Source organism: Lissotriton helveticus, chromosome 9 (genome assembly GCF_964261635.1).
Source record: "Lissotriton helveticus chromosome 9, aLisHel1.1, whole genome shotgun sequence".
NCBI lineage: Eukaryota > Metazoa > Chordata > Amphibia > Caudata > Salamandridae > Lissotriton > Lissotriton helveticus.
In genome coordinates this window covers 537,859,591-537,886,752 of record NC_136070.1, presented here as the reverse complement: position 1 = coordinate 537,886,752, position 27,162 = coordinate 537,859,591, and the positions used below count along the sequence as shown (strand labels likewise).

The 27,162-nt window shown below is 43.0% G+C and overlaps 1 protein-coding gene across 1 annotated transcript in view; it reads right to left on the bottom strand.

The window, feature by feature from the left end:
• Nucleotides 1-27,162, bottom strand: part of COQ8B (coenzyme Q8B) — a 109,461-nt gene that overhangs the window by 44,782 nt on the left and 37,517 nt on the right. Inside the window, exons 3-8 of the mRNA XM_078660404.1 lie at nucleotides 25,971-26,330; nucleotides 25,041-25,107; nucleotides 22,788-22,865; nucleotides 20,312-20,434; nucleotides 13,601-13,686; nucleotides 10,438-10,578 (exon numbers count right to left, since the gene is read on the bottom strand). Of these exons, the coding sequence (XP_078516530.1) occupies nucleotides 10,438-10,578; nucleotides 13,601-13,686; nucleotides 20,312-20,434; nucleotides 22,788-22,865; nucleotides 25,041-25,107; nucleotides 25,971-26,330 (855 nt within the window). The remainder of the gene's footprint in view (nucleotides 1-10,437; nucleotides 10,579-13,600; nucleotides 13,687-20,311; nucleotides 20,435-22,787; nucleotides 22,866-25,040; nucleotides 25,108-25,970; nucleotides 26,331-27,162) is intronic.

Here is a 27,162-nt window from a genome sequence, read left to right as displayed (position 1 = left end):
ATACTGAAATAAAAATATTTTTTAAAACATTACTTGCCTTCGGTAACATTTTTCTGATGGATACTCTATCTAACTGCAGATTTCTCAGCTTGACAATATTCCTCTGGTGCCAGACTGGTCTAGGAGAGGGCCTCTTGGAATCACTCCAGACTTTTCAGTAAACTTGTGCGTGTGGTTTAGATTTTCCACACATTGTATTGGCCTTTGCGTGTGGCTTTCAAAAATGAAAGCACACAATTGGCCAAAGGCGGGTGCATGTCCCACCTTTTTCAGTGAATGTTTACTCCCACTGCCTCCAGCTTGTGACCCTCCTGTACTCTCCACGCCACCCCCAACTCCTTCGTGATCTCTGTATGCACCATTAACTTGCCTGTCCCTCTTATTTCATATTATGTACCCCCCAACATGCTTCCCCTTTGCTGCTCTTGACACGCACCCGGACGGTCCCTGCGCACATCCCTGCCTGCAGTCCTTGCTTTTGCAGCCCTCAAGTCCCGACTTCCCCACAGCCCTCTGCGCACAGCTGGCCCCTCTCAGCCTCGGAACGGCTGCATATATCACTTTTTAATTTAACATTATGACCCAGTGGAACTCACAGTGGGTTAAAGTTTCAAGTGTGCAGTTTGTTTCCTTCAGGTGACAGTAAGCAGGCTGTTCCCCTTGGTCGGACGAGGCTGCTAAACGTGGGCGTTAAACAGCCGTTCACTTGACCAGCCAACAGCCATGTGTGCCACCATGTATTGTGCCGTTTTTAATTCAGTTATTCTTTCCTTGACTGGAAGGAATCAGAGCCGTTCAGGGTACATAAAAGCAATTGAATGTCGAAGAGCTCCTATCCTTGAATTAAACAATGAAAAGTAATACTTTGAATAAGTGTCTGCACGTCATTTGCCGCCTCCACTCCCAGAGTGTACAAAGGTCCCTTTACCAAGGGTTTGTAAACCCCATCTTTTCAAATGATTAGTGCATCAGTAGAACATCTAAATATTGAGGTCGATCTCGGTTTCACCATTCGCACAGTCTTGTGTTTGTTCTGTCCGTCAAAGCTTGAATCCACTTAGCCGAAGTGGTTACTTATATTTCATTTACAGGACACTTTGCAATTTATTACTTATAAAGTCCTCATATACAGCAAAACTACTTACACCTCTCAAAGGCAAGCCCTATTGGCTATGCCAATGCTTGACTTCATTCTTTTTAGATTTTAATAGACCAGAGCAAAGACCAGAGCATTGAACTAAACGGGACCGCACCATGGACTGGAACGGGGATCTGAGCAGGAGCCGTGCAAGGATCAGGAAGCAGAGTCGTGACCAGGAGGCTGTGGAGTGTTGTACATGGACTTTGTCTCTTTTCCCCAGGTTTGTATTTCCTGATGCTCACTTGATGTCACTGTATGTTTACCTGGTGACATCATAGAATGTTGTAGTTATTGCCTAAGCCTACTGACAGTTGGAGGCAGGCTGAGTGACAAGGAGGTCACTCCTGGTGGGGTCTCTTATTTATCATCATAAGAACTGGACCTGTAACTATCCATGAATAAAGCTACATGAAATATATACCATGACTCAAGAACATCTTTTATATACCACATTTTGGCGACGAGGATGGGATGTAAAAGCTAAGGAAGAATTAGCACAGCTCAGAGATCAGAAGGCAAGGTAGATGAGAATTTAGAAGCTGCAAATGCTAAAGGAGAATTAGCACAGCCTAGAGTACAGAATGCTAGAAAGCACAAGATAGCACATCACTTCTCCTCTCTTAGGGAAAAAAAAATTACATGAACATGTGCATAAATAAACTTTCCAGCAACGAGTACAAGCAAGAAATAAAGAAAAGAAAATGAAATAAGATGCGAGTTAAAAGCATAGTTGGAAACAGACTAATAAAGTAGGTACTAAAAGTACTGGCTCAACTACGTTTCAACACATCGCACAAAGAAGGCATAGTGTGTATAATCAATGTCACACACACCTCCACCAATAACATAAATTGTTAAAATAAATATGAATCCATGGATGGAATAAAGACCAAAGTGCATAAAAAATGATGATAAAATATCCCACAGCACCATCAATGTCACAAACATTTCCAATATCATGGATGATATCTAAATCCAAAATGCAACTGAGGCATCTAAATCCAAAATGCAACTGAGGCATCTAAATCCAAAATGCAATTGAGGCACTAAACAAAAGTGCACTGCTAACCAGGAGGTAAACACCCCTCACAACGCACCTTAAACAGGTGCTCTAGCTAGTGTAGAACAAAGAAAGTAGAGGATACACATGAAATTCATGAAGTATATACTCCACACTACAGTCATTGTTCAACTAGCTTTAAATACAACACACACCACGACACTACGGGTGTAAACCAGAAGAATGTATGCAAACCATTCTTAAAAAAAACCACAAACTCCATGAAGCACTCTTTCACAACAAAATAAAGAGTGTCAAACACCGCTCAGGCATAAGCTACGCCACAAAATGGAGTACACTGTCCTCTGAATGCCATACCTAAGGTACTCAAAATTATAGGACGTCAAAAACAGGTAAATTCCAAAACACAGTAAAAAGGAATATAACCTACACTGCTGTATTCCAAGTACAGCCAAAAGAGTTAAAGACACACTACTGTATTTTTAAACATGGGTTGAATACCGCTTTAAGTTACCCTAACTTAAAGTGCAATATAAATAAAGTCACTGCACAACATAACAACTGCCGAGAAAAATAAAACCTACACTGTGAAATGCATAAGATCAGGCACATATAGGGAGGGACCAGTGAAAGAGTGTGCGCATCACCCAACACTGAGAATAGACCAGAGTAAGGAGACCTGCTCCTACACACCACTACCCTTAAAGTAATCATGCCTAAACAACACCAAAATACGACATTTCACTTAAATACTACATACTCAGGCAAACAAAGGCAGTGAACAACAAAGAGATCCATAAACAACCCAGAATGAAAATAATCATAGTGAAAATGCAGATAATTAACATAGAAACTCATGTTCCTGCAAAGAAAACGGGTTAATGTTACGCCGGTGAGCGAACTTCCTCACCCGAGAAATACAAACACATCCAGCGCTGGTCAACAAGATTTTCTTCCAGTATCCCCATATAACATCACCAACAGTCACTTGTAAAAGTCTAACAGTCACTTGTTGAAGTCCAGGTACCAGCTGAAGAAGAACGAGGTTACTGCTGGACATCGTGCACGTGATGTAGATCAAGGACTCCACATAAATGTGACGTTACGTATTGTTTAGTGTAACTTTAAGAAGTAGAATCTTCCATTTTCTATGGGGAGAGTAGAAACTTCACAACGGGCAGAGCGTCTGACATACGGTGATAATAGAGATTCCAAATTCCAGAGAGACAAAGCGTCTCACATATGCTCACAGTAGGCAGAGCGTCTGACGACCGTTTGTATGCCTCTACATCCATCTGCTCTCCTTCATGCCAATTTCATAAATGGTGACGTAGTAGAATCTGCGTGCGACTCAGCGGAGAAGCAGCCTGCTCCAAAGCGTAATCACGTACCCAATCACATACAGCGTATTGATGAAGCCCAGATACCTTCGATGTGTCGCGCAACGTAAGCGTCCAATACAAGATGCCTTCAGCTAAAGTAGACGTCAAAGCGCGACATGAGGGGCCATTTTATATTCAATTTACACTTTGTTTACACAGTACGGAGGCACAACAGAATTGAAAATACTTGCGTCATGTATGTAGTGTTTCCCCATATATGAAGCGTGGAATGAAAGCAATTTTTACCGAGTACTTTCAGCAACCCTGCGATATATTTATAGCTTCATACCACAAATTTTAAGTAAGCGACTATTGTTTCTCATGGTCGACATTCTTCAGTTTCTTCGATGCAGTATTTATGTTTACCGTTTTATTTGAGATACATAAAAGACTAGTATCACTATGCCATCTACTGGAAGTTAGTGGAACTTTTTATTTACTGTCATTTTCGTTTTAAAGAGGCATTCTGCACTTCGTGAAACCTAATTCATACTATAGCTTCAAAGAGTGACATACTTAAACTGTACTGTTTTTTCCAAATGACTACGGTGACTACATTTATTATTTTAATTTGTTGTTTTAATCTTCTAACGTATAAAATGATTTCTCCTAATGATATTCTACCCAAAATTTTCAGGTGTAGCAAAATTGAAATCTAAACATATTTTAAAGCTTATTTCAGTTCTCTATATATATTGCAGATTCCATAGAAATGTTTTTAACTTGCAATTTATTCATTTGTTGAAATTATTACATTCAGTTATCCATATATTGTGGATACCTTAAAGCATTGCTTTACGACTTGCATGTTAGTTATAGTGTTCATATTCAAGCATTTTAAGTAAGTGCACATGAATTGTTAACATGTTACACAAATTTCTGTGCAAGCCTTTTCCTGTACATTGTGCACCTGAATTTATAGTGATAACACTTATGGTTATGATATATTCATTTTCACGGGTTTGGATTTCCTTGTAATCCCCGTTACATTCAAGTGCAATTATGGGTGAGCGTATCCCTGCAACTTGTTCTAGGGTGAGTGTATCCCTCAAAAAAAAAAAAAATTGGGGGGAAATCCACGGGTTAAGTATTTCTTATAAACCCCGTTAAGTTATAGTTGCATCCCTGGGTGAGTGTATCCCTGCAACTTGTTTTAATTTTTGGGTGAATGTATCCCTTCATTCATGTTTTTCTTTTTGAACTTTCCATTTTCCTGTAATTTGGTGTTTAGTCTCCTGCCTTTACTCTTTGTGCTGGTTCACTTGTATTTTGGCGGATTCTTGTTCACTATACTTAAGGTGCCGGAGACGTCTGGTATTCTTTCTCTCTTGTGTTTTTTTTCATAACTTCCTGTATGTTTCTTGCTTTCGACCATTATTAGGAAGAGGGTGGTGGTGTGCGTTTCTGTCTTCTCTGTTCTTCTGCTTCTCTTCCTTTCTTATAGCTTCTTACATGTTCGTATCTTCTTGTTTGGCGCTATAGTTTATTTGCAAATTTAACAAAGTTTTTAGTATATATCATTTTGTTCTTTTCCCTAAAGAAAGGAGATATGTTGTACATGGACTTTGTCTCTTTTCCCCAGGTTTGTATTTCCTGATGCTCACTTGATGTCACTGTATGTTTACCTGGTGACATCATAGAATGTTGTAGTTATTGCCTAAGCCTACTGACAGTTGGAGGCAGGCTGAGTGACAAGGAGGTCACTCCTGGTGGGGTCTCTTATTTATCATCATAAGAACTGGACCTGTAACTATCCATGAATAAAGCTACATGAAATATATACCATGACTCAAGAACATCTTTTATATACCACATGGAGGAGAAATCGCAGAATCTGCAAGGGAGGGAGGAGAAGATGCCCAGATTCTGCGATGGACCGGATGCACGCTGGTGAGTAACCCGGAAGCAGAGGTCAAAGAATTACCGAAACACTAGAATGTGAAGCGTTCTAGTACGGGAGCAGGGGAGCTTTATACTCCTCCTCTGCCGAAGCTCGCATGCTAATCATGGTAGGATCGTCGGGACTGGCAGCAGGCACGACACTGTGGCAAAGACATCTATTAGTTGGGATCCTCATTTTTGGAAGTATGGAAGGATAACCAGGGGATGGATGAAGTTCCCATTCGTGTATTTGTTGCCGCATCCTGCTGAGGAGGTCGGCAATTTGATTGTGCATGCCTGGGAGGTGTTCTGCTAGAAGATGAATATTGTGATGTATCGCCCAACGCCAAATGGTCTGAGAGGGGCATGACAGTTGTAAAGTGTGTGTCCCTCCCTGTTTTTGTACATAACTGTCATATTGTCTGTGCTGACAAGGACAACTTTCCCTATGAGGTGAGGCTGAAAAGATTTTAGTGCTAGATATACAGCTAGATGCTAGAGATAGTTGAGGGGGAGACTTTTGTGCTTGTTGTCCCATATACCCTGAATTGTTACATTCTGTAGATGGGCACCCCAACCTCTGAGAGATGCGTACCCTGTTAGTACGACTTGTGGAAAAGGGCTGACGAAGGGCTGCCCTTTTGATAGGTTTTTTGTGTTCCACCACTGCAGAGAGCGATGGATGCGGCTGTCCACCAACACTAGATCTGTTAATTGACCCTGTGACTGATTCCCCTGACATGCTAAGCATTCCTGTAGAGAACGCATATGTAATCTTGCATGAGGCACTATTGCAATGCATGATGCCCTGATCCCTAGTAGCTGGATAAAAGTTGTAACTGTTAGGAATTGGTTGATTTGAAATTGTAATAACAGAGTATGACAATATTGAATCCTGGCTGCATTGAGAGAGGCTACAGCTGCATGAGTGTTTAGCGTAGCTTCCAGACAGGACTGCACTGGTGAAGGTTGAAGATGAGGCACTTGCATATTGACTGTAAATCGCAATTGATGGAGAAGGTCTATTGCAGTCAGTGTGTTGGCTTTAATGAGCCAATCATCCAGATATGGGAAGACATGAATTTGTTGTCTTCTTAGTTGAGCTGCTACCACTGCTAGACATTTTGTGTGCACTCTGGGTGCAGTAGTCAATCAGAATGGGAGTACTTTGAACTGATAGTGATTTCCTGCTATCACAAATCTGAGATACTGGCAATGTGCTGGGTGAACAGGAATGTGTAAGTATGCATCCTTTAAGTCTAGCGTGGACATAAAGTCGCCTTGTTGTAGAAGTGGAAGTACTTGCTGAAGCGTAACCATATGGAAATGTTCTGACATTATGTACAGGTTTAACATTCTCAGGCCGTAGGGACCCTTCCTTTTTGGGGATTAGGAAGTACAGTGAGTAAACCCCTGACCCTTGGTGTTGTAATGGAGCTGGTTCTATAGTTTCTTTTGTTGAAAGAGCTTGCACTTCTTGTTTGAGGAGCTGTTGGTACTGTAATGAAAGTTTGTGAGTGCAAGGTGGAATATTGGGAGGATTGCTGATAAGCTCCAGCCAATAACCATGTTGGATAATGTCCAATACCCATTTGTCTGATGTTGTTGGAAAAGAATTGTTGAGGTCTTAGCCCGACAGGTGTAAAGTGATCGGGAGAATTGTAGGCAAGTCACTGCTTATTGGGAGATGAAGATGGTACGTGTTGGCGTGCCTTTACCTCTGCCCTTGAAATTGTTTCCTCTGTACCCGCCTTTATAGAAACCTCTAGATGGAGAAGGTTGTATGTTGGATTTATATGAGATCACATTAGGGTCTGAGGAATTACCCTTGGAGCTTTTTTTGGATGGTGACTGAAGTGCTCCCATCAATTTTGCCACCTCTGTGTCTTATTTCATTTTTTCGAGTGCCTCATCAACGTGTGGTCCAAAAAGGTGTTGTTTGACAAAAGGAGCATTGAGAATAGATTGCTGAACCCAGAAATCCTGAGCCATGCATCTCATCTAAGAAGACTGCTGGTGTTAATTCCACTTGCAGCAGTATCATCAGCACCTAAAGCACATCTAATGGAGGAATTAGATATTAATTGACCTTCTTGCACTAGCTCTTGTCCTTTTTTTTTTTGCTCCTCTGGGAGGTGTTGGGAGTAGTTCCTCCATTTCATTCCAGTGGGCCCTTTCATATCTGACTAATTGGTCCTGTGTGCTGGCAATGCGCCATTGGTTGGCGGATTGAGCAGCTATTCTTTTACCTGATGCATCTATTAATTTAGACTCCTTGTCGGGAGAAGGTGCAACTGCTGAAGTCTGTAAATTTGCTCTTTTGCGAGCATTAGACACTACTAGAGAATCGTAAGGCAACTGCCCCTTAATAAAAATGGTGTCAGACGGTGGCGGTTTGTATTTTTTGTCAACTCTAGGTGTTAATATACGGGCACATACAGGGTCTTTAAAAATGTCACTGGCATACCTCATCATGCCACATAACCTAGGCAAACTTTGAGTTGTTCTCTGTGTGGAACCTAGTGTTTCGAACAAAAAGTCTTCCTCTAAAGATTCTTTGTATAATGTAACGCCACGGTATGATGCTGCCCTGGAGATCAACTCTTGATATGCTACGTTGTCATCCGGAGGTAATGGTTTTGCAGGATATAAATCAGGGTCATTATCCATTGGTGGATCAATATTATAGTCCTCTCATGCGTATGTTGGTGGTAGACTACTGTCATCCTCATCAGGCTGTGTATGTGGAGAGCCCTGAGGAGTTATGTGTAAAGGATCTGATCCTGATAGTGTTAGTAGTGGTGAAGATGGTGGAGGGGATTGAGGATTCATGTAGATAGGACTTGTAGCCATGTCCTTTTTCTTTTTTATAGGAATTTTGTAGCTAGTGTCCTCTGAGATATTTTTTTCTCTTGGAAGGTGTTATACCTTTATCCAATATAAGTCCAGTATCTGGATTAATATACATTTTCTTTTTTTAGTGTCCAGTTTCTCCTTCATAATGTCCAGGATAGGTTCCGGAGGCTTCTGAAGGGTATCTTTTGATTTCGGTGCCAAAGCAGACTGGTCTTTTTTGTCTTTTGGAGCCAAAGGTTTCGGTTCTGAAAGTATCTTTTCTCGACTCTGTCCCGAGCCAGAAGGCTTGACTTTCTGTTTCAGTGCCGTGCCCGAGGGTGGGGCGTTGGAAGTAGTGCCTCGGTGCCGACCATGGCCAGAAGGGAGTAGTGGTCCCGAAGCCTTTTGTTTAATCAAAGAGAGTTTGAGGGGCAATGGGGCTTTGTTATTCACGGCACCCTGTCTCGCTGGAATGTCTTCTGACTATAACTCTATTTCCAGCTCCGAATCCAACTCTTGGATAGAAAAGGTGAACTTTTCTTCCGCCGCCACCGCAATTTCTTCATGTTCGGTATCTTCCCCGAAGATATCCGTAGTGTGTTCAATGTTTTGTTGCTGCATGTCCCTTCGTGGAGCTGACGATCCCGCAAAGTCTTTTTCAATCAGAACGATCAACAAGCGTCGCAATCTTCTCTCCTGTGCTCAGGTGAGAGGCACAAGTTGCAGACTTTATGCAGGTCGGAGCGTGGATACTTGGAGTGTCACCGAGGACAGAATTGAAACTGAGTCTGTTCCATCGGCAGAAGACTTGCTAATATGGAACAGAGTGGAAGTCAACCGACGTGGCTAGGCCCGAAGACCAGCAATGATGTCTTTTCGACCAAAGATTGAGAGTTTTCCGATTTATTCGACACACGGAGAAAAGTGAAATACATATGAAAACAATACCAACGAAGGTATAGTGGGTTGCACACTGAGGGGATCCCAAAGAACGGTTTCGAACCGGAAAACTGCAAACCACATCCAAACCAGCCGGCGGAAAGAAAACAATCTAACAAGGGAGTCGATGACCATGCGCATTATCACCTAAAGGAGGAGTCACTTTACCTCGTGACTGAAAAATACTTTTTCAAAGAAAAACAACTTGCAAACATCCGGACTCAACATGCCAAGCATGTGTATCTACTGCACACATGCCTCGAAAATAGCATTACCGAAGGTAAGTAACTTGTTCTGCTGACGATTACTTCTAATCACAGATTCCTCACCTTTAGAGTAGATATCAAATCAGGTCCCTCTCAAGGTGATGGGAATGTGGATGGCTCATATTAAAAAGATTTGCAAGACTAAACGGGCATAATGCCCTTCCCAACAGAACTGGCTTTCCAGGCAGCAGTGCTTTGTGAATATTTGCAGTGATGCCAAAGTCGTGGACTGATCGATATCAATAACAGACACTCCACGTGCTTGAGAGGCATCGCTTTACTTAAGACTCTTGCCACTCCCTTTAAAAGACAGGGGGGGGGTGTGGAGCCCTGGAATTATCAGCTAGACTGCATTAGACAATTTCCTGGAAGCTAGCTGTGTGTCTCCCCTCCTTCGATCTTTGGACTATGGAAAGGAATTGGTCTCTTTCCCACTCTCCACCATTCTCTCGCTGTTTTCTAGCTACACTTGTATTTCAAAATGCATTTCAGATCTAAGTTAGTATACCAACATTCCCTTTACTCCCTAACTGTAAAAACAAGCCATGCATTTCCTCCTCATCATAACCTCATACCCCCTAAGTGTAGACTTTGCTCACTAATTTTAGAGTACATTACATGATGCATATTTCACTATGATGCCTTAGATATAACAATTACTTCTCTGACCCACATATTTGAATAAGCAATGCCATATAGTGCTGTCACTCCTCATTTTTTTTATAGATGTGATGAATTAGTATTATTGTAGCAGAGATGCTTAGGAACATGTAAAATGGAGCGAAGCATTCAACAGTAAAGTCACTTCTAGATTCACATTTTTTCAAGGTGACATCCCAGACAGAAACCTGTGCCAATCTTTGGAGAATAAGCTTTAGACAGTGTAGCCTTCCCTCTTTAACAACAATATTCAATCTCTCATTGATTACCATAGTCCAAAACAAATAAAACAGTATAACCAACTGCACTCACCTGGATCTTCATGGCTACCTCTCGACCACTATGCAGCCTGCCGAGGTGGACTTGCCCAATAGAGGCAGCAGCAAAAGGTTTATCCTCAAAAAGGAGCAGTTTGTCCCTCCAGTCTGGACCAAGCTCCTCCACAAGCACTTTCTGTAAAGCCAGGGGGGATCGATTAGTTAATTTGTTCAGTCAAAGCCCTGAGTCAATAGTGTGCAGAAAGAATTAGAAGAACATAAGAAATGTCAGTGAAAGGACTGTGTGACAATTAGGAGCAAATTTAATGTATGTGTCAGCCAAAGAATCTGTCATTTACAAGAAAAACCATGAAGCTGAACCAAAGAACCGTGCCATAGAAGCATATTAAACAATTACAAAACAAAATACAAATTCTATGCATTCTAGGCTTAGAGATCTATCCAGCACCCACAAAATGTAACAATAAACAATTGCTTAGTAGCTAGCAGATGAGTTGATAAATATCGTTCAATTAAGAAGCCATTCGGAATCCAAAATAATGAAGAGTCTAGTGCTATCCTAACCAACAGCACCGGCCTCTCACTCAGAACAGTCATTTTATTTCCAAAAAAGAGCTTGGGGTTTAGCTTCTTTCTAGTGTCCTTCAAAGTCTACTTTTTACAGAACAATGTGCTTTATGTTCAGAGTAGCTTGAGATGAAAATTGGCAAAGCACAGAAGTCTGTCGCAAAGGGACGCGCAATTCTTTTGAAACTGCATGGAGGCAAATCACAGGATAGGCGCTTCATAATTTGTTGGCGAGCTACTTTTTTTAAAATTCAAATTAATATACAAGTTAAGTGGTATTTAGAGTCAGAAATACCTGGATTTTTAAATGTTGACATATACTCTGAAGGCATTTGTTAAAGAATCTTGTGGCTGTAGTTACCCGAATGGTAGGACCTTGAATTGACAGTGCTGCTTGTTGCCTGGGAATCATAGATTGCGGCGGTACGCTGGATGAACGGGAATATAGAAATAGGTATCTTTGAGGTCTAATGCAGTCATGAAATCTCCTTGTTGTAGCTATGGTATCACTTCTTGCCGTGTGGCCATGTGGAAGTGTTCTGAGGAGATGTAACTGTTGAGTGGTCTTAGGTCCACAATTGGCCTTAAGGTCTTGTCCTTTTTAGGATTTAGGAAATATAGTGAGTATACCCCATGTCCCTGATGTTGTTTTGGGACCATTTCTATAGCTCCCTTTTGAAGGAGATCTTGGACGTCCTTTAGTAGTGTGCAATAGAATGTGCTGTTTTTTGTGCTCTGTTCAGTGTTTCCACCAAAACAATCCTGCTCATTCATGCTCAAGTGTATGTAGATCTACTGATAATGTCGTGGTAAAATGTTATATCATCAGATGGTGATGGTTTTGAGGGAAATAGGTCAGGGTCAGTGTAATCTACCAGAGCTGCATCATATATGTTCCATGCGTTCTATACGCTATCTGGATGCCCTCGTTGGTCTAGAAAGTATGGAGCGTTGTATGGTATCTCCTCCCTAGGAGCTACATCACCTGTGGATGAGTACGGAGGTGAGACATATGGCTGCTCTGAGGGCAGGTGCTCACAGTAGTGTGGATTGACTGGCAGGGTTGTGGTAATGGCAGTGTAGGTGAAGCAGCAGGTGGAGGTACAGGATTTGGAGAAGGAGCAAGAGGAAGAAAAAATATAGGACTTGTGTCTCTGTACTTTTTCGTCTTGGGAGCTTTAGGTGGTTCTGGTCCAATAATCTCTTCTTCAAATGTTTTTTCTCCTTTAGAAAGTGTATGGAATATATGTAGCAGTGATTTTGTCCCTAATTTCCCTGTCTGGATGTCCTTTGTCCAGCTTGTCTCCAGAATGGGCTGAACTGGCTTTTGCTTAGGTTCTGGGCTAGTTTTAGCTTGTTTCAATGTTGATGTGGACTCGATTTTCGACCCTGCTGTAGGCTTTGGCGTATAGTGTTTGGGCACCGACGGCTTATCTGTGTGCTTCAGTGCAGGTAGTGCTTGAGGATCTTTCAGCACTGAAGGTTGCTTTGAAATCCGATGTTTGTTGCTTTGGCTCCAATAGTTTGTGTTATTTTAGAGGTGCCGAGCCATGTTTTGTTGGTGCTATTGCTGAGCAGCATGTTAGGGCTTTAAACTTAGACGCGTGTTGTTTGTTTTACAGGCAGAGTGAGTTTGGTACGATCCTGAGTCTTTTGTTGGAGGCCACCATGACCAGAGAGCAGTGGGGTTCCGAAAGCTGCTTTGCCAGTCTTTGTGGGGGCTTGTGAGGCTTTTGCCGATGTAGTTGTGTGCCCTTGGAGATAAGAATCAGGGTCAGAGTCAGAGCTGTCGCAAATGCTAGCCAGCAGTAAGGGGATGTCTGTTGGCATTGTCTGTGCCTCAGTATCTTCCAATTATTCTTCAGGATCTGGTGACTGTTCCTCGCAAATGTTGGGCATATCTTCTGTGCGTTGTTGCATGGTGGAGAGGGACCAACTATGTTCTCTTCGCTGCCGAAGTGTCTTTTTAGAACAAAACACCAGCGCCGCATCACACAAACTCTCGCTGTAGTCTGGAGACAAACAGAGATTGCACACTTTGTGCGGGTCTTGCATAGAGTATTTGGCGTGACGCTTGGAGCAAAAGCACAGGGGTGTATTTTCCATCCCTCGCTGTCATAGAGTGTATGGAGTATGGTGACTGGAAAAAATGCCCGAGCGGGGGAATTAAAGACTTTGGTAACACCAGCCAGTGTATAGGATTGTTTATGCCTTGGTTGAAGAAAATGAGGCAGAGAGAAAGGCCTCAGTGCTGAAATTGAACTTCGGTCTCAAAGCTGCAATCTCGACGTCTGAACCCAAAGGCGGAAAACAAGCAAAGGAGCAGAGGAACGTGAGCAATACATCTCGTGACTCAAAGACTTCTTCGGAGAAAAACCTCTTGCAACGGTCCGGCCACAACACTAAATGGTAGAATATGCTAAGCAAATGTATCGACGGCCAACACATACTCCGAATATGATTTTACATTTCTGAATGTATTTGTTTTAGGATTAACACATAGGTTATACATGGTTGAGGGCCGCATTGGGTTGCAGAGTATATGCTGAAAGATAAATCCAAGACACACATTATATTAAACTTTCTGAGGCAGTAGATGCATGCAATTACATCCTTTGTGGAATACTTACTGTCATTTGCCAGGCTGGCATGAAGTCGGCGCTTTGTCTTACACGCTCAAAGATCTTTTGGAGCTGAGGGCTGATGAAGCTGTTATCTACAAGAAGTTAAACCCTTTATAAGAACATCTTGGGATTAGACAAGCAAGAATATGAAAGAAATAATGGTCTCCTTTCTCCCCTGTGGCTCGAGTCCAATAAAATCAGAGCAATCAACAAGTACAGTCGCTCCCAATTCATCATTCACAAACTGCCAGGGCAAATCATCCTGGTCCACAATCTACCAACCTCCTGATCATTTCACCACAAAACAAAAACCCAATGGTAAGGGACCCAATATAACTCTCCCTCACTCCAACAGCAGATTTGAAGCTTATCGGAAACCAGGATGAGATAACTCAGACCACTAACAAGAGGTCTTCGAAGGAGTGGGATAGGAGAACTTCACTAAGATGTCAGAACGCTGCTCATTTCAGGAAAGACATAAACATCCACTGATTCTATAACAGACTTTAGTATTAACTTCAAATGGCAAGCTGTGAATCAAACTCAACAAGTAGTTTACATGGGAAATCCCTCCTGAAAGGCCACTTCTATGGGTCACTGTGAGGTTCCAATGCATTAGTTACTGCCAATATCTACGAATCATGGGGGCTTAGAGGCCTAGGACAAGTGACTCACCAGGATCCCCATTTAGTGAGAAAACTTTCACAGCTCAGACAAGTAGCACTACCAGCCAACAGTCCTGGCAGTGCCTTTGTACGTTTTCAGTGAGCAGGGTTTGTGCAGGCAGACACACTATGTGAAGAAGTCATAAATGAACAAGTTACTTACCTTCAGTAATGACTCACCAGGTAGAGGCTCTGTCTAGCAGCAGATTCCTTACCTCAGAATTATCTGCAGGCATCCGACTGGATTCGGAAATTCTTGAGCAGGACCCCTCCATGCCAATAGGTGTTGTTCAGTTCCGCGTCACCCCAGCACACTGACATCAGTTTCTTTTTGCGACCTTCCCATGCAAAAAAGCACAGAGCCATGAGGAATGCTGATGAACAGGTGTGCATCACTACGGCCTTGTGAGGGTAATCCTATGCCGCAATCCATTCACAGTGCAGGGAGGATCTGTTAGGAATCTGCGGCTGGATATACCAGATAAGGAGTTACAGAAGGTATCTAGCCGCAAATGTGTTACCTTAGAATAGATACCCAAGTCAATACCGCCGTGTCTGCGAATGGGTTAGGGTAAAGCGATCTGCTGGTCCAAACAAGCAAAGTGCCCATCAGGACGGAACTGACCGTCCAGGCAAAAGTGCTTGGTGACATATGTAAAAATGCCCATGTTGCTGCCTGAAAGAGGCCCAGGACAGGGACTCTGCAAGATAATGCAATAGAATTGGTGGAATGAGCACGCAAACCTCAGGAGGTTGCTTTAAGGCCAATGAGAAGCAGGTTTTTATGCAGAGCACTATCCATCGTGAAAATGGTCCATTTCTGCAAAGCCTTTCCTTTCTTTGCCCTGACATAGCCAACGAACAGTTGATTGTTCACCGGGAATGCTCTAGTGCGATCAGTGTAGAACGAGAATGTTCTTTTTGGGTCCAGACGGTGGAGTATGTCCTCTTCTTTAGAAAGGTGAGGCGGGACAAAGGAAATAGGTAAGGTGATACCACCTTCAGAAAGAAGCTATCATGTGTGATCAGAACCAATTTGTCTGGGTAGAATGCTGTGTAGGGAGGATGGACAAAGTGTGTTCCCCAATTCCCTGGGCCAATGTAATGTCCAGTTGTGCAGTAGCTCGAAGAGCGTGCACATAAGAAACGTTAAGACCAGATTGAGAGCCCATTGGGGCATAATGAATGGCTTTGGGGGAAACAGGTGTTGTAGTCCCTTGAGGAAACAGTTACAATAGGTGGCCTGGAAGGTTGGTCCGGCAACAGCAAAAAAGGTTGATATGGCCAACAAGTAACCTTTGATAATGCACACACCACAGCCCTGCAGAGCCAGAGTACGAACTAACAGTGAAACTTAGGAAAAAGGTGAAGCAAGAGGGTCAATGTCTCGGATGCGCATCATATTACAAATTTGTCTCAGCGGCAGGAGTATACCGTGGAGGGACGCCTGGCTGCCAAAATAACAACACAGTCGTAAGGAGGAAGGTTGAAGGCTTTTAACTGCAGCCGCTCAGTCTGCAAGCATGAAGGCGGAGAGTGCGCAGGGTCGGGTGAAGGACCCTGCCCTGCTGCTGCAATAGAAGATCCTCCTGAAGGAGAAGCCTGATTGAAGGACCAATGCTCATGCTGTTATGGAAATAAAACTCTCCATGCCCAATCCAGAGCCACAAGAATGACTTGGGCATGTTGTTCCTCATCTTCTTGAGAACTCTAGGCAGGAGAGGTATTGGCAAAAAGGTATAGAAGAGGCCTGAGCTCCACTCGAGATGAAAAGCATCTCCGAGTGAGAGTCGCTTTGGAAACTCTAGCGCAGAACTGCTGACAATGTTGTTCTCAGTGGCTGTGAACAGATCTAACCAAGGTTTGCCTTAGTCCTGGAAGGGCTTGCATCACCTCCTGATGGCCAACCATTCGTAATTCGCAAGGTGTATGAGGATGAGTTTGTCTGTTCTGGCGTTCAAAGAGCCTGCCAAATGTTGAATCACCAGGAAAATGCCCGCATGTTCCGAACATGTCCAGAGACTCAGGGCTTCTGGACACTGGGTCCATGATCACAACCCTTCCTGCTTGTTGCAGTACCACATGTCATTGGTGTGGTCATGAACACCTGAACTAGCCTTTCCTTGAAGGAAGAAAGGCTTTCAATTCTAGTCGGATAGCCTGTAGTTCCAGTAGGTGATATGGCCCTGGGACTCTGCCGGAGGCCAGAGTCCTCTCATCTCCACCTCTCCCAGATGGCCGCCCCAGCCCATGAGTGGCGCAACTGTCACTACCATCAGCAATGGGTGGGGAAGGGAAAGGGGTCTGCTGCTGACCCAATCGCAGCTTGTCAGTCACCACTGCAAGTCTTGTGCAGTTTCCTCCAAGGTCTGGACCATGTCGGAGAGATTCCGCTGATGCTGTGCCCACTTAAACTTCAGGTCCCATGAGCATGTGATACCAGCACGAGGCCATGAGGTCCAACAGCTTCAGAGTCAGTCCCACTGAAATCAGAGATGGAGGCTGAAACATGGAATTATAGCCTGAAGATCCTGGACTCACTGTCCAAAGGATAGGCCTGAAACTGCACTGTATCCAGAACAGCTCCGATGAAAGGGAGCGTCTGGAAGGGAGACAGGTGCGACTTCGGCATGTTGATAATGAACCTAAGCGAATGCAGAAGGTCTGCCATAGTTTGGAGGTGTGAGATTAGTGCCTGGGGCAAACCCACCTTCAACAGTCAACCAATCATTGAGGTAGGGAAAGACTGGAACCCCAGACCTCCACAGTTGTGCTGCATTCACCACCATCACTTTGGTGAACAACCGAGGGTTGCTGGTAAAGCCGAAGTGTAGCACAGTGAACTAAAAGTTACTGTGGCCCACCGTGAACTGCAGGTAACATTTGTGGGCAGGCAAGAAGGGAATATGGAAGTAGGCATCCTGCAAGTCTACCGCTACCATCCAGTCTCCAGTATCTAGGGCAGGCAGAACCATCTTGAACTTCTCTTTCGTCTGGATGAAATTGAGAAGGCACAAGTCTAGAATAGACCCTCTTCTGATGGTGGTACTTTCTGGATGGCTTCTTTGGTCAAACAAGCCAATACTTCCTGACTGAACAAGGAGAGATGGTCATCCATCAGACGGTCATGTGACGGTGGCATGGGGGGACGGGGAGGACAGGCGGTGAGTTCCAGTAAAGGGATGGAGCAGCTCTCTGGACGATATGGAGAACCCACTTGTTAAATGTGTGTGTGTGTGTGTGTGGTTGTGTGGTTGTGTGTGTGTTTGTGTGTGTGGTTGTGTGTGTGGTTGTATGTGTGGTTGTATGTGTGGTTGTGTGTGTGTGGTTGTGTGTAGTTGTGTGTGTGTGTGTGGTTGTGAGTGTGCGTGGTTGTGTGTGCGTGGTTGAGTGTGTGTGGTTGTGTGTGTGTGGTTGTGTGTGTGTGGTTGTGTATTTGTGGTTGTGTATTTGTGGTTGTGTGTGTGGTTGTGTGTGTGGGTGGTTTGTTTGTGGTTGTGTGTGTGGTTTTATGTGTGGTTGTGTGTGTGGGTGTGGTTGTGTGTGTGGTTTTGTGTGTGTGTGGTTGTGTGTGTGTGTGTGGTTGTGTGAGTGACAGTAATACTAAAAGCATCTCAAAATAAAGGAACACAAACATCGAGTTTGGAGAAAGAGAAAGCTCGTTGTAAGTCAAACGAGCGCAGAAAAGCATTGACACAACATCAAAACATGATCAGTTAGCGAAGTGTGTGTGTGTGTGTGTGTGTGTGTGGTTGTGTGTGTGTGTGTGTGTGGTTGTGTGTGTGTGTGTGTGTGCGTGGTTGTGTGTGTGTGGTTGTGGATGACAGTAATACTAAAAGCATCTCAGAATAAAGGAACACAAACATCTAGTTTGGAGAAAGAAAAAGCATGTTGTAAGTCAAACGGGTGCAGCAAAGCATTGACACAACAACAAAACAAGATCACGTAGGTAGGTAGGTAGGTAGGTGTGTATGTGTGTGCGCGGGTGCGTGCGTCCGTCACGTGGTGTTCACTGACCACAATGCTATGCTGGCGGAAGAGGTTATACGCTTGCCAAAGGTGACTAGCACTTTGGATTCTCTATCCAGTGGAGTGGTATGGAACCCACCAGGGTTGACTTTGGAGTTGGAGGCTTGGACCACCAAGCTTTCTCAGTGGAGTGCTGGTTGAGAAAACTTGGCGATGGCAGCGTCAAATCATCCTGTGCAGGAGGGTTTTGACCAGGCCCCAAACAGGACGTCCGTAAGGGCTTCATGGAATGGGAGAAATTCTGTGAGGGCGACTCCTACCTAAAGCACCTCTGTCAAGACATTTGACTCGACTGCCACCAGGAGGTGGGACCAAGCCAGTGTCAGGTGAGCTGTCTAACGCACTTGCATCTAATAGTTCCTCTTACCACTCTGGTTCATCTAGAGGATGGTGGAATGCATAAGGGTCCTCTGACCGCGTCCAATTGTCTCCCTCCCCAAGCATATCAAAAGAAAAAGGCATTGGCTTCAACTTGGAGGGCATGGTACTGGCCGGTGCCAGAGGTAGTGTTGGACAGCGCTGATCCAGCTTCGTATCGGACTTTGGAATGATGATGGGTCACTACGGCTCCCTGAAACTCGGGGAGAAACAGAGGGGACCCTGGCACATGCTCTGTGAGGAACAAGGGCCTCGAGTGGTATTGTCGTTCCTGAGCCTCATCTGATGTCTTGGACCGGTGCAGAAAACTAAAAGAACACTTCAGCTTCTTTAATTTCTTACGTTTGTGGGACTTACCCGACGACCTTGACTGGGAAGGTGATTGCCCGGAGCAGCTCAGCGAGAGGTCCTAGAATCTTACGCATGACCGGGATCGAGAGAATCGCAGGTTTGTCCAACGTGGGGCGGGAAGGAGCTTCAGGGAATGTTCCCTCAGCATATTTGGGTACATGGTATGGCAGTCCTCACATGCCTTAAATTCATCTTCCCTTTCCAAGGATCACAAACAAACCAAGTGTGGGTCTGTCACAGACATCTGCCTACGAAAGGCACCACAGGGTTTGAAACCTGTATGGTTTTTTTAAGGGGCATCCCTAACACACCAGAAGGAGAAACGTTCTCAAAATAATCTCAACAAAAGTCTGTAAAAGGTCAGTCAAAAATTGACATGGGGTAGCTCTCTACAGATCAGCGCTGACTGGTGCGGAAAGAAAATAACTGATTTCAGTGTGCTGGGGTGGCAGCTATATAGGCACCCAGCACGTCAAATCTGGTGCAGACAACACACAGCAGAACTACACCACCTATCGCCTTGCAGGGGTAATGCTCAAGAACTTCCAGATCCAGCCTGAAGTCTGTGACTAATTATAAGGAAACGAATCTGCTAACAGAAGTCTCTATCGGATGCATACTGACTGAGAAACTGTAAACCACAAACTGTTTGCATTAGTTCAACTAAGACTTTCATCTTCTTCAGGAAGATAAAGTTAGTCGAAATAAGTCAGGGAAAAACTTCATTTTCTTCTCTTAGCTCTCCTTGTTCTTCCTTATTCTCTGTTAACTTATGAAGTCCCCATACCGAGCAACACTGAGCCCCAAGAGACATAGAGAACAAGCTGATATTCATTTCTGCCTCTTCCCCATACTTTCCTTCTCTGCCTCCTTCTTTTCCAATTCCCTGAATTACTTTTAAATGGACCAACAGCAGCAATCGACACCAACATAAAACAATGTTGCCCCTTCACTCCCCCAAGCCTACCTCAGACTCGCCTCTCCAGAACAACCAATATTGTCTTCTTCAGGTAGTGTTTTTAAGTTGCCATTAACCGAATATAAGCACCATACAACCATCTAGCATGCCATGAAGGCAAGTCTCGTGTAACAACCCTTTAGATCAAGGATCAGGCTCAGTATCCTTGACCAGACTTGTATGTGCACAAACATGATATCTAACTGCAACACAAGAAAGGGGTGAGGGGGGATGTCAGAAGTCTGTGTTGCATCCAGGCACCCCTCACAGAGCACTAAAGGCAAAATGCAACATATTTAAAAGAGAGCAGTTAAGCTACCTGCTGCTAACCCTTACCCTGGATGCTAAGCATCTGTCCAATCTTCAGAGCTGCTCCTCGCACTTTGCAGAGGGTGTCTACAATACGCTCAGCATTTGCTTCGGATAAGAATGGGTTGGAATCCAGCAGGGAGGCATTTTCTGCAGAAGGAATAAGACACAATGCCTGGTTAACACCTCATTCATAAAATTCCTTAAGAGTGAGTTTTCCCTTAAGCAGTAGCCACATCCAACCTGTAATCCACCCCTACAACCCATAATTACACACAAAATTAAGTTCAGTCTATAGTCTAATATACAAAATGTCTTGATCATTTGTTCCATCCTTACCTCCTTAACAACAATAAGGTCTTGACTTAATTAGGAAGGAAGACAAAAAGTAGAAGAGACCATATACAAAGCAGGGGGAAGTATATGACAAATGACAGAAAACAATTGTAATGCTCGCCAGGAAATGCTAAACTGCTTCCATTTCTATTTACGGTACATATAATGAATGGCTTTTGATGCTCTGCTGTGGGACCTCTACAGTAAGCAGCATAAAAGAATATGGGGAGCAATTAGTATCCCTAGATTTGCTTTTTGTACACTGACACTTCAACTACTACCTAAGATATCAAGAGTTAGGATCACAGGAGAAAGTAAACAGGGCTCTAAGAGCCATGACTGTGGTCTATAGTGGGCACTCCTTGCCTTTTTCCATGCCACTATGGCAGCAAATTTAAAGGCTTCTAAGGAGCCAACGTTCAGACAGGGGTTATTAAATTGGGCATCAAATGATGTCATTCTAGTTATCTCAAAAATTGGGTTGAGCCAAGCAAAATAAGAACGGCAAAGAAACAAACTGATAAATAATGATATAACAAACAAATTCTATTGTCACGTTAGGTTTTCTGTTTGCGATGTTGCAGGCAACACAAATGCTACAATTTTCTCCAGAATATAAACATAGTTTTGCCTCCTATGTTTTGCTGATTGGTCCTCATGTTTTATGCAGAATGTAAGCAAATAGGTGTCCCGAATTGCTTCGCATACACTGTCACATAGGTACATCTCTTCCATCTGATGCACATTTGCTCATTGCTCTCTGATCAATCTTTATTTAAATTTCTTTTTCGCTGCATATAAGATGTGGCGCGAGGTGAAGTGGACTGTTGTACACTTTACCCCATATTTTAAACATACCAGCAAAAGCCCAGAGCGGTTCCTGTTCTACTTTGCACCTAGCAGATTCTGATCTCACATTCTGCCTTCATATGCAGTTTTCATCTGAGTAATTCCCTAACATTGGTGCTCTGGAATGGAACCAACAGAGCAACCGCATTCAACTAGACAGGATTCTCTTCCTAGCACATGATCACGTGGTCTGTATTTGGAGAACATCTGCCTGTGCCTTGCATTTCACACCAAACGGCCGATTTCGGCCGTTTCCGACCGGTATTAGGGTTTTCAGATGTAGGGGGCTGAAATTTACAGAATCGGTATACTTACCGATTCGGTAAAATTACCGATTCGGTAAATTGCCGAATCGGTAAATATACCGAATCTGTAATTACAAATGTAGGTGGCACACTTTACAGTGCCACAGGCCCTTAAGCGTCGGTATTTTACCACACAATCCTATTGTGTGGTAAAATACCGAATTCAGGTGTGCATGCACATCGGTGCATGCACACCTGTGCAATGTGACACACAGACATGACCTTAGGGCATGTATGTGTGCCACATGTCACACAAGCATGTACTTGGGGTGCTAGAGGGTGTCAAAGTGACACCCCCTGCACCCTTGCAGGATTCGGTATTTACCGATTCTGTAAATACCGAATCGGTATTGCCCATAGGAATCAATGGGAAATCCGATCTGTATTTCCAGAATCGGTAAATACCGAATTTTACAGATTCGGTAATTCAGATTTTAAAATTACCTAAATCTGCCCCCTTCCCATTGACAGACTCTTAAATACCGAATCGGTAAAATTCGGTATTTAAGAGTCTGTAAATGGGAATTACCTACATCTAGCCCTTAAAGCATTAACTCTAAGACAGTGTGGCACAAAACACTATGAGGTTGTGACAATTAATAGCTTTGGGAAATTAATAGCTCTTGCAGGTGAGAAGCAGTAAGAATGTGTTACATAGTTCTTAGACTCATACCGCAGACCTTGCCTTGGTAATGAGCTCCTAGCTATTAACATACTTAACCTAAACCTCGGCATGGAAGATGTTGGGAGGTTAAAGAGGAGGCATGGAGGGGCATCCACGGACAGGTTTTCTTCCCGACAGACTGTGCACCTGATCACATCCTCAGGAGGTGTGCTTTGCCTCTGGAGGAGGGTGTTTGCCATCACAGAGTATACAACATTATGAAGCACCACAAAAACTGCAGGGCTGAATATAGGGACTAATTATGGACACTCTAAAGTCCATTAGCCATACCTTGGGCACTAACAATTTATCTTTGCTAATTTAATCTACCCCAAAGCAATTATCTTACCACTTTGGGCTACTTTTCCATTCAGTGACTTTTTGGCTGCATCAGCAAGTGCTCCCATTCCCAGGCTTACCGCCAAACCTGGAAAGAAACAAAACCACCAATGACTAAGGTCATGGAAAAAACAAGAAAGTGTAAGTATGGGTGGAGTGGGAGAAGGGGTGGGCAACACAGGTAATGCAACTATTAAAAAAAAGGGGGAACTGCATGTGTTATTGTGGGTGGATGAGTGTGTGAGGGATTGAGAGCATGCTAATCTAAGGCTGGACTCGCTTGGGGAAGCACTAATCTCTAGGTTTGACAGGGACAATCCTCAGTAAAAGCAGTTCTGCCAAATGGCACGCATCACTCGGCTAGGTAGTCATCTACGTTGTTCCAAGCCAGGCCCCGAGATCACCACCTACTAACCAACACAGTGTCTTGTGTGCCCAGAACATTACATTGTCATTGAGTGGAGGAGGTACACAGGCAATCCCTGCACTTACAAATCATATGGTACATGGATCAGTTTGTTTGGTATTAAAATAAAACACTTGCACTGTGCTATACAAGATAGCCCCTGCAGTGAAGGCATATCTAGAGCCTATACCAGGTCTCCATTGCTGCATCCCCTTAGTAACAGATGTAGGTCTTAGGAAACATTTTCATCCCGAAATATATCTTTAGGTATTGGCACTACACGACGACAGGACTTGTACATGTTAGTAGTGACCATGAGATCTCACTAATTCATCAATTTACTGTTGCGAAAGGAATTTCAAAATGGTTCCAATCAGTAAAAAACAGAAGCAGTTGATCCAGGAGTGCTATGACAAGAACCCCTTCAACCTACTCCTTTTTGCGACCACTAAGCCTAATAATATTTAAAATCCGCAAAGTGGGCACTTCAGAAGGCTGGACTGACTCAGTAGGCATGAGACGGAGCTCGAGTACATTACAAATGTCCAATTTGATACCGTCTACATCGAAGTACATCAGGTTCGTCATTATACCCAAAATTATTAACTACATTTGTAAGGGTTTGTCAGTTTTCTAAATCTTTTTGTGAAATCTACAAAACTTTCCAAAGTATTGCTCCATTGAGAACCAATGAAGTGTGTTGAAGGAGAACGAAACAAATAAAGAACCCTACAAATGTTTTGCAAGCACTAGCTTAGTATGATCATACATACTCAAAGCCATACTGAGGAGGTAATGGAGACAAGGAAATGGTATGAAGATAGGATGGTCAAGATTAAAGAAGAATTACATTTCGCAATCGTGGAGTACACAAACTACAAAAAATAGATCTAACATATTCCTTTATTCAGTCCTCACTATGTACTTTTATAGATATATATATAATGAATCCATAACTCAGCTGGGTACCTTACATTAGCCACAATGACTCTAAGGATTTTGTATAAATCTCTTTCTCTTGAAGTGGAAGCCCAAAGAGATGGCTTCTAAGGAGCACCTCAGCTGGGCAGTTGTTTTGGTGTAAATGCTAAAAGTGATCTATCATTTACTTTCTGTAAACATCTGTGTGCAGGAGTACTAAAATGCAAAGGAAGCAGTGGGGCTGTTGTGTCTGCTTGGTGAGATTGCTACGACTTAGAGGAGAACCTTGCATGGTGCAAAGGTAGGGACGCAACAGGAAACCCATAGACCAGCTGACAAATTGCAAGGAACCGAAGAATTCCAAGGTCAAAACTAGCAATGAGGAGACCCGAGGAAAATGTAAACAGCTTATTAGAAGGCCAGAGCCAAACAAATCAATATCCCTGTCTCAATCTTGAAAGAGTCCTTCTGTACAACTCTTCATTCTTTATTATTTAAAGAGTTAAAATGCCTCCAAAATAAATGTTGCTGTCCTATACACAACCTTCAACCATTACATATCTTAGCTTCATTTTTTGTAACCCGTTAGAAAGCTCCTTAAATGTAACAAATAGTAGTAACAAATTCCAACGTTCCACCCGTCGTAAGTAATTGTTTCATTCTTTTCTAAATATCTATTAACAGTGGCTTGTTTATTTTTGTTAAATTGTACTCTAGTTTGCACATTGCATTCTACCCTTTTTCCTAAATATATGTACTACACCTAATATTTGATACATACAGAGTTTTTAGTTCCTATAACCGTTAAAGAAAAGTTTATTTAAAAAAACACAAGCAGTAAGACTCAAGCAAAGAAGACATTAACATATGGTCTTCCGGTAAGATGTTGTGCTATCAATCTGTGAATTACATTTCAAGCTTGTTTAGAAACATTACCTCCAAAGTTAGCGAGGCGGCTCACTCTTGATGCAGGTACTTTCCTTTCTCGAGCTTGTTCACTCAGCTTCGGAATTGAAAGGAGAAATACAATAGGGATTAACATATTTGGGGACTAGAGAATCGCTTTAAAGGAGCAAGCAACACTGGAATCCCATGCGAAGAACCAGTCACACCTTTACTTGGTGAATTAAAAAGCAAGGATCTTCCAGCAATAAGCAACTTTGGCCCTAGCTAAGACCAGACAGAATACAAACAGCACTGAATATTACATAATGGCTCAAATATGGGAAGTAAAATGTGATGGCAGTTTCAAAGAAGGCTTGAGAAGAAACTACGCATAGATCACATCACTCTTTAGAAAATTCTACCACTTTAAAGTCATAATTAAGGAGGATTTATAGGAGGAAATAATTATTATTCTACAACACTTTTCAACTTGGGAGTGCCGACCATTTCTGTTACTACACATATTCAATACATGTACTCACATGGTAGGGGACCCTAACTTAAAATCCACTTGCTATCAACAATGATCCTACACTACTTCCAAGCAGCTACCCTTGCAACACTCACTCCTGTATTAACTCTCTTACCTCATGTACTGATCTTACTCTTTGTGGCTGCTGTGGATTTTAGTCCTAAGTGAACTTTTTTTGCATCATAAAAGCTATGCGTATAAATCTACAGGCAGTGTGTTTTCACAAAAGTTGCAGGCACTTATTATATAAAGTCTCAGCCGTATGCAGGAACAATCCCAAAGGAAACAGGCCTGTTGTGAATGACAGTGAGTAGCAGCAGAGGGTGCAAAGGAAGAAGCTTGCATATACAGAAGAAACAAGTAAAAAAACAAGTTGGCAGACTTCTTGAAGATCTTACCATCTAGAACTTGCATATATCGCTTTAAATATAGCGAGTGTTTGCAACTACCTTCTGCCTGGGAGGCTTCACCAGATCATGTGGCTCCTTGGCCTGCTTGGCATCCCTGGCTTTTCTGATATCCTCTGCTGTTAGTCCCCTTATTGTAGAGTAATGGCGGGAAGTCCGGCTCGGCCCACTTCTTGTTTCACTCAAATTTCTGGAGCTAAAACCAGTTCCTTGTGGATGGCCCATCGGCTGTGGATGCTCTGCACTTTGCTCATACTGCCCCGGAGTGTCAGATTTGAGAGAGGAGGAATCACAATTGGTCTTAAAATCTCCCCCTGAGGAAGGCTCTTCTGAGGTAATGCTCCACACAGACACATCTTCCTTCTCAAACGATGAAGGTTCCTTAACTCTCCGGAGGCTCCTCTAAAGGGAAGCACATAACAATGTTGTCATTACTGTATCTTTTTAAAGTTAGACTGCAATTTACACGTTAACAAGCAAATGCCGAAAGTACATGAAATCATCTTAACTGCAACAGGATCTCTCAGCACTCTGGATATTCAAGAGAGGCTTACAGATAGAGACCAAGATAGGGAAGACAAAGAGACAAAGCAAGAGACAGAGAGACAAAGCGAGAGACAGAGAGACAAAGCGAGACACAGAGAGACAAAGCGAGAGACAGGGACAAAGGGACAGACAGAGACAAAGCGAGTCAGAGACAAAGCGAGAGACAGAGAGTGTTTGAATGAGCTTAATGGTAAATGGGAAACAAAGTCTCAAAGCTAAAAAAGATGCTGTAATTTACATTGAGGCAGGTAATATGCCTGCAGAGCATCTGGTGTTAAATAAGGATTGTTTTATTTATGGTGTAATTATTTATATATACCATATGCTTAACGTACTGAACTGTGTTTAAGCACCACAGAGTATTAGTGCGTAGTTGTTACTTTTTACTGAACAAAGGCAGAGTACAAGCCTGCAAATTAATCGAATCTTAGTTTTACAGAAAGAAAATAGGCATTGTTCCTTTGGCTTCAAAAATCTGGATACAAGTACAGAAAATCTACTTTTTGTTTTTGTGTTCTGTTTGCATATTGATTGGGTAGCCTTTGTTATATAGTCATCTATAGCAGAACGTCAGTTGATCCTTCAGATTGTTTTGGCTATATTCTATTATTTGTTTGCTCAGGATACCAGGAAGCAGAAACCATTTTTATATACACCAACTCATACCACGCTACTTTTCAGGGTTTGT